This window comes from Scophthalmus maximus, chromosome 15 (assembly GCF_022379125.1).
Source record: "Scophthalmus maximus strain ysfricsl-2021 chromosome 15, ASM2237912v1, whole genome shotgun sequence".
NCBI classification, from domain to species: Eukaryota; Metazoa; Chordata; class Actinopteri; order Pleuronectiformes; family Scophthalmidae; genus Scophthalmus; species Scophthalmus maximus.
Window position 1 is genome coordinate 22,710,001 of NC_061529.1, and position 7,500 is coordinate 22,717,500.

The following is a 7,500-nucleotide window of genomic DNA, read 5'->3' on the forward strand; positions in this document are numbered from 1 at the left end:
TCAGCACCAGACGTGTATTTTTTGGCCACAGGGCCTTTATTGTCGGACCCAAAATAGGGCCGAATACTGCAAACAGCAGTGTGACTGCATTTCAGCACTTTACAAACACCAGTGTGACTGCATTTCAGCACCAGACGTGCATTTATCATTACAGGACCTTACTGTCGGACCCAATATCGGGCCGATTACTGCAAACAGCAGTGTGACTGCATTTCAGCACCAGACGTGGACTTTTTAATAGGGCCTAGAGGCTCAGGGCTGAAAGGATCTGGACTTCCAAATCAGACACCAGACATCCGAAAGGCCTCAATGAGGTGTAGACGCCATTTGGAGATCGTTTTTGATGGACAGTGCATCTAACAGCCATGCTGTTTAAATCTTCATAACCCCTAACCCCCTAACCCTAACCACTCCACCCTGACCTAACCCTAAGATCATGTGAGCAGGCCAAGTCATCCTTCTGACCTCAACCTAAGCCCAAATATTCCACGGGTCTTATTCTTCAACCTTCATTTATCCATCATTATTTTCTTTCTCGCCTAACCCTAACCAGGGAGACGACACAATTCTCCTGCCCCAGGAAATTGTTTTCTTCTTACTTTTATTTTTTCCATTTTATTTATTCATTTATTTCTTTTATTCTTTTCTAATATTCTTGATTATTTACTATTCTTTATTATTTTATCAAATTTCTTTTATTTTTTGTTTTTTATTTTTGATAGGCATGTGTGTGTGTGTATGTATGTTTGTGTATGTATGTATGTATATATATATATATATATATGTGTATGTGTGTATGTGTGTGTATGTATATTTATTTTTTTGTGTGTAGGTGTATATATAGATATAAAGTTTTATTATTGTATATCCAATTTATATATAGTTTTTATAATCTAGGACCAGCCATTATCCCCATGCAGCGGAAATGATTGTGGAAACATGGACACAGGACCTTTTCTCTTTTCTTTTATTTATTTCATTATTATTATTATTATTATTATTAACATTTTTTCTCCAATTGACATATCAAACCAGACACATCGACATAGGACTGAAGACAAACCGTGACTCAGACCCCCATATGACTAACTGACATTTAGTTTTGAGGTGCAGACACTCTCTCTCCCTCCCCCCCAACTGCCGACACGGGGACTTGTAACCCTACCACGGACCACCAGGAGGGGGAGCTCCCACCAACTCACCGGACCCCCTACCTGTCAAACACCACAGAAGTAGAAATCGAAATCCGCACTTCTCCGCAGATTCAGTCCACACGACACTGCCGACAGAAAACAGAGACAGAATACCGAACAAGTTAACGCCTGAGGAAGGTTTTTTTAAAAACCGAAACGTTGCAATTGTTAATCTTGTTCCACCTCTTATTCAAAGAGTTTGCGGACACATTTTACGGCCTACATCGCCTAATTGTTCGACAGAACCACGAGAAGCGGACGGCCGATTAGCTCAGCTGCAGCAACAGCTAATTAGCCCGACGCAAACCCGACCGACTCCTACAGTACACGTGAGTACCCAAGTCGGACCATTGAACGCCACGATGACCAGACACGACCGGAATGAGGTTTGGACGGTGGTAAATTACCGTCGCGGCCGACAAGTCAAACGCTATGAACAACCGCCACGCCATGACTATTCCAACGACCATGACTCTTCCCGCCGCCACCGGCCATCTTACGCTTCGGTTACCAGAGCCGACCGTAGAGTTTACCGGGATGAATATCCCCGACGCTACAACAGACACAACGGTAATAAACCGCAATTTTTTGACCGTCGGACCCAATATCAGGCCGACTACCACAAACCCCACACAGGGACTGAGGCCCACGACCGCTTCGCCCCACGCTACCGCGACCGCTTTGCCCCACGCTACCACGACCGCGGCACTGACGGACCGGAGCAGCGGCCGAGACGGCCCCCGCGTGTCCCTGACAGTCAACGGGACAGACCCTTGTCTGATGACCCAGACTTCACCGTCAAAGTCCGCATCCTACATAGGATCATTAAGACAGTCCACCACCTAAAGAATGTCTCGGGGGAAGAGCCCCCCACCACGATTGAACGTATGACCAAGACTCTCTCGACGTTCATTAAACCGGCCTCACCTAGCCCCGCCACCACCCAATTAATTGACGGCAACGCCAGACACTGGGCCCACACCACCCTGCTGATCCTCAGAGATCATTACGACCGATCCTTGGACGCAGAGGTGGAAAGACTGGCAGCACTGACCACCCCTGACTTCGAGGAGCCCTTTCAGGTGGCCACGATTTGGGCTAGACGCAACTTGGGTCGACGCCTTCTCCCAGAGACCCTTGAGCAGTCTGAGGCTGTCATCATAGCCAAGCTGAGTGACCTAATGGCCACAGAGACGACAGACCATCCACCGGCCACGACAGACCGCTCACCAGCAATGACCGCGGTCACACGGGCCATCAAGTCGACAAGAAGCAGCGGGACCAGACCAGGGACCACGCATGACCACGTGGCACCGCCCAATTCGGCAGCGACCACACAACCCAGGCCCTCCTATACGGCAGCCCAGGTGCACACAGTGCCTCAGTCTCTCCCTGATCTGACCTCCCAGCCCCAGATCACTGCCCCACGAACCCTCCAGGGGACGACCACTACCAGTCCGACCACACCAACAGAGCCCAATAGGGACTGGACCCCCGAGCCAAGCGAGGAGCACGAGAACGAAGACCAGGAGATCCCTCCTGTCCCCCCATTGAATCAGAGACTCCCTCGGCCTGTTGAGGCTACACCTTGCATGCCACCACAGAGCAGCAATAAAAAGACTCCCCCCCTCCCCCAGCGCCTCTCCTCCAGCACCAACCCGTGTGTCGCACTGCAGAGGACGGACATCTCGACACTCCCAGACCTGCAGAGCCTGATACAAAGAGAGCCCACGCTTGCGGAAAAGAGCACAACGCCCCGTTCATCACCAGAACGGCAGGTAGAAGATGAGGACGAGGAGGGAGGATCCGAGCCAGCTGACTCCGAGAACGGATCGCCAACAAGAGCGGCAGCCTACTCTCTGGAGCCCGACCATGCCACTTCAGAGCCAGACTGCTCCGAGGACACACAACCTGAGTCCCCCACCGCGGCCTCTCAGACACTGCTCCCTTACAACAGACTCACCCGCTTAGGCACCATGAGACTGGACAGAGCGGCACAGACCAGACTCAGCTTGCACACAGCAGAACGATCGTCCTCACCCCAAACTCCTTTATACAAGCCCACAAGACATCCCCAAACAGAACACAAGTCACGTGATTGGAGCCTTCACATTGTCAAGAAATGGGTTGTGTTGGGTGACTCAAACATCTCCAGAATCCCATCGTTTACTAGTCCAGATCTGCAGATGGACAGCTACCCGGGGGCCTCCTTCCCACATGCTGAGGCGATCCTCTCCACTGCCACCAATGCTGTCACGGTGGAAAAGATCGTTCTGTCATTCGGACTCCTCCACAAGGGCCAAAACAATCCTGGGACAGCAGTCAAGGAACTGCAGAAGCTCCTGAGGACGGCCAAAAATAGGTTTCCCCATGCAGAAATCCTGGTCCCTGAGATCAACTTCTCCAAGTCCCTCCCACTCATGGAGCAGAAAAACCTCACACACCTCAACCACTACATATTTGAGCATTGTAACTCCCTTTTACCTCTACCGCAGACGCAGTTTCACACCGACAGAGACAAAGTTCACTGGACCGCCACGACGGCTCTTGCCATCTTTAAACTCTGGTCTGAGTCCTTAAACTGACTTTCCCCATAAGCCTGTGTACACAGGAGGGGACTAGCACAGACAAAACTGTAGTGATCCTAGCTAAGAGTGTCCAACTCTCACGCCCACAGTTCACGCTGCTTAGCAGGGGCCTTAACTTCATCCCCACTAAGGGAAGCAATAAACACATTGTTGACCAGAGCAGATTTGATTTACAGGAGTATCACAGAAAACTCAAACTTGCGGCCTACTTCCAAGATGGCCCAGACTCCAGTCCTCCACCCTTTACTCCGAAGTCCAACTGGACACCACCGGGGGGTAAGATCCCGGCAGCCATTGCTGACCTCATTGAGACAGACACGACACACTTCAACAATTCGTTTGTAGTCACTCCTCTTAAACCAAACCTCCTTCCCAGTGAGACACAAGCGCTTAAACAGCTGTGTCAAAACAAACACATTGTGATCAAACCAGCCGATAAAGGCAGCTCAGTCGTCATTATGGACAGAACACAATACCTGGAGGAAGGTTACAGGCAACTTTTAGACACCAAATACTATACTAAATTAGATAAACCCATATTTCTGGACACGGTCCCCCTGGTGACCAAAATTATAACTTCATTATTAGATAAAAAATTTATTAACTATAAACAAAAAAACTATTTACTAGGGAGCTCTACTCCCAGAGCCAGAATTTTTTATATGTTGCCCAAAATCCACAAGGACCCTGATAAGTGGAGCGTACCACACTTGATGCCACCGGGCAGACCGATCGTCTCTGACTGCGACAGTGAAACTTATTATACAGCTGAATACCTCGACTTCTTCCTCACTCCTCTCTCGACCAGACACCCCAGCTATGTCAAGGACACGTATGATTTTATCCAAAAGGTCAGACAACTCCACATTCCAGATCAATCCCTTCTCTTTACCATGGACATTGACAGTCTATATACTAATATTGATATTAAAGAAGGCATTCAAGCCGTTAAAGATTATTTCCACAAATACCCAGATAAAAATAGACCAGACAAAGAATTATTACTATTATTACATATCAACCTAACCAGAAATGACTTTGAATTTGATGGGAATTTTTTCCTTCAAATCAAAGGAACTGCCATGGGCAAGAAATTTGCCCCCGCATATGCCAACATATTTATGGCACAATGGGAAACCTCAGCATTGGAATCATGCAGCAAAAAACCTGCCCATTATTTCAGGTATTTGGATGACATTTGGGGTGTCTGGACACATTCGAGGGACGACTTTGAGGTATTTTTGACCACTCTTAACAACCACAACAGCTCCATTAAGTTAAAATCATCAGTGAGCGACACCTCTGTGGACTTCCTGGACACGACGACTTTTAAACACAGCGACTTCCAGGAAACCCACAGACTCGAGATCAAGGTCTTTTTCAAGAAGACAGACACTCATGCTCTTCTCCACAAGACAAGCCACCATCCCAAACACACTTTTGCTGGGTTGGTTAAATCACAGCTGCTCAGGTTTCACAGAATCTGCACTCTGCGCTCTGATTTTACACAAGCCACAAAGGTGCTGTTCTCGGTTTTGACCACAAGGGGGTACCAGAGGTCTTTTCTTAGAAAATGCCTCAGGTCTTATACTGTGACCAAACCCATTGTTGTAGAGTCTCCTCTGCCGTTCATCACCACGTTTTCTCCTTCCACAAGGAAATTAGTGGGTGTTATTAAACACAATTTTCAGGCCTTTACACAGGCATCTCAGCTCCTACAAGGGCATAGGATCATTGCAGCCTTTAGAAGGAACAAGAATCTGCACGAACACCTTGTGTCAGCCAAATTAAAGGCATTACACATCCCCAAGCCCAGGGGTCTTGGGCAATTTTTTCAACACCGAACGTGGATTTATAACTATAATAACCAAAGCGTTTTCAAATCCCTTTACCATGGGGATCCAAAATCTAAGAACTGTATCTACATTATTTGGTGTACACAGTGCAACTTGCAATATGTGGGCGAAACGTCAAACACACTTTTAACCAGGTTCACCCAGCACAGATACAATGTCCTTAGAAAAAAGAACACCCACACGCATCTGGTTAAGCACTTCCTGCTACACGGTTGGCAATCAGTTCGTGCCACGGTAGCGGAATGCAACTTAAGATGGAATAGGGCCCAGAGACTCAGGGCTGAAAGAGTCTGGATTCACAAATTAAACACCAGACATCCGAGAGGCCTCAATGAGGTGTAGATGCCATTTGGGGATCGTTTTTGATGGACAGTGCATCTAACAGTGCCGCTGCTTTGCAGCGACGCTGTTTAAAACTTCTCAACCCCTAACCAGCCCGTTGCCTCGAACTTTCTCCATTTGGCGCCCCCTCCCTCAAACGGACCTTCGGAATCCATCCTAACATTAGGGAAATCAGCCTCTTCATTACCTCGGGTGGAGTGGTTAGGGTTAGGGCCAGTAGAGGGCCAGTTACTCCCAACTGTGAGATTAAAGGTTAGGGTTAGGTCAGATAAATGATATCGCATGCCATCGTATCTTAGGGTTAGGCAGGGTTAGGGTTAGGGTAGAAGCCACTGAACAGGGCTGGTCCCTCCCAACTGTGATCTAGGTCAGAAAAGACAAGGTGGACGAGATGAGTTAAATTTGTGACCATGGTGCGGAAAAAAGCATCATAACGATAAATTGTTATAAATCGAAGCAAATGTATGCATAATAGATGGTGGGATCCCATTATAGAGTTAGACTATTATATATATATGGATACAAATAGAGTTCTAATATATATATATATGTACATATGCAATAGAATAGGGGTATGAGGTAATGAAGAGGCTGATTTCCCTAATGTTAGGATGGATTCCGAAGGTCCGTTTGAGGGAGGGGGCGCCAAATGGAGAAAGTTCGAGGCAACGGGCTGGTTAGGGGTTGAGAAGTTTTAAACAGCGTCGCTGCACTCTGCATGAATCAGTGTGTTGTGTGCGTGTGTGTGTGTGTGAGAGTGAGGTCCCCAAAGGTGGACATGATTTTGAAACACACACGTTTACATCTACACTTGTGAGCACAATCAATGACAAAATGCATTCCCCAGCTCCGAACCAGCACACAAGTTCGGAGCACACGTACGCGCGTGTACACACACACACCACACCCACACACCACACACCACACACACACACACACACACACACACACACACACACACACACACACACACACACACACACACACACACACACACACACACACACACACACACACACACACACACACACACCAAATGTTGATTAATCAAAGTAGTTCCCTCTTATGTGAAAAAAAAACTACAGACCTTTGTCTGTATGTGTCCTTAAAAGTTTGAGGTAGGAACCAATGGTCTTGGAGCTGAGAGCCGCCGACAGCAGAGAGGTCATGAACTTCACATGCTCTGTGAGGCTACAGTGACCTTTGACCAACAAATTCATGACCGTGGGACGGACCGACACCTGTCAAACGTGACGCCTCGCCACGGGCGACAGAATACGCAGGATTTATCAATAAAATATTCTTGTTTATCTGCTTTGAGATTTATTAAAGGTTAAAATAAAATGAGCAAAAAGAAAATGTGACTGGCTTTGTTTCCATCCCAAAAGAGACACTTCTGCACCTTTGACGAGAGTAAAAAACGTATACAATAATACATTTCTTTCCCATTTGCGGTCTTTTACGTAGCACGAGCACAATCTCACCAGGACGTCGTGGATCAGCGCCTGATAGCTCCACGTG

At 47.5% G+C, this 7,500-nt stretch overlaps 1 protein-coding gene across 1 annotated transcript in view; it reads right to left on the minus strand.

The window, feature by feature from the left end:
- Positions 1-7,271: 7,271 nt before the first annotated feature.
- LOC124849372 (sec1 family domain-containing protein 1-like) overlaps positions 7,272-7,500 on the minus strand; it is a 7,147-nt gene continuing 6,918 nt past the window's right edge. The window contains exon 10 of the mRNA XM_047327312.1: positions 7,272-7,500. This exon is cut by the window's right edge and continues 63 nt beyond it. Coding sequence (XP_047183268.1) covers positions 7,287-7,500 — 214 coding nt within the window. The 3' untranslated portion in view covers positions 7,272-7,286.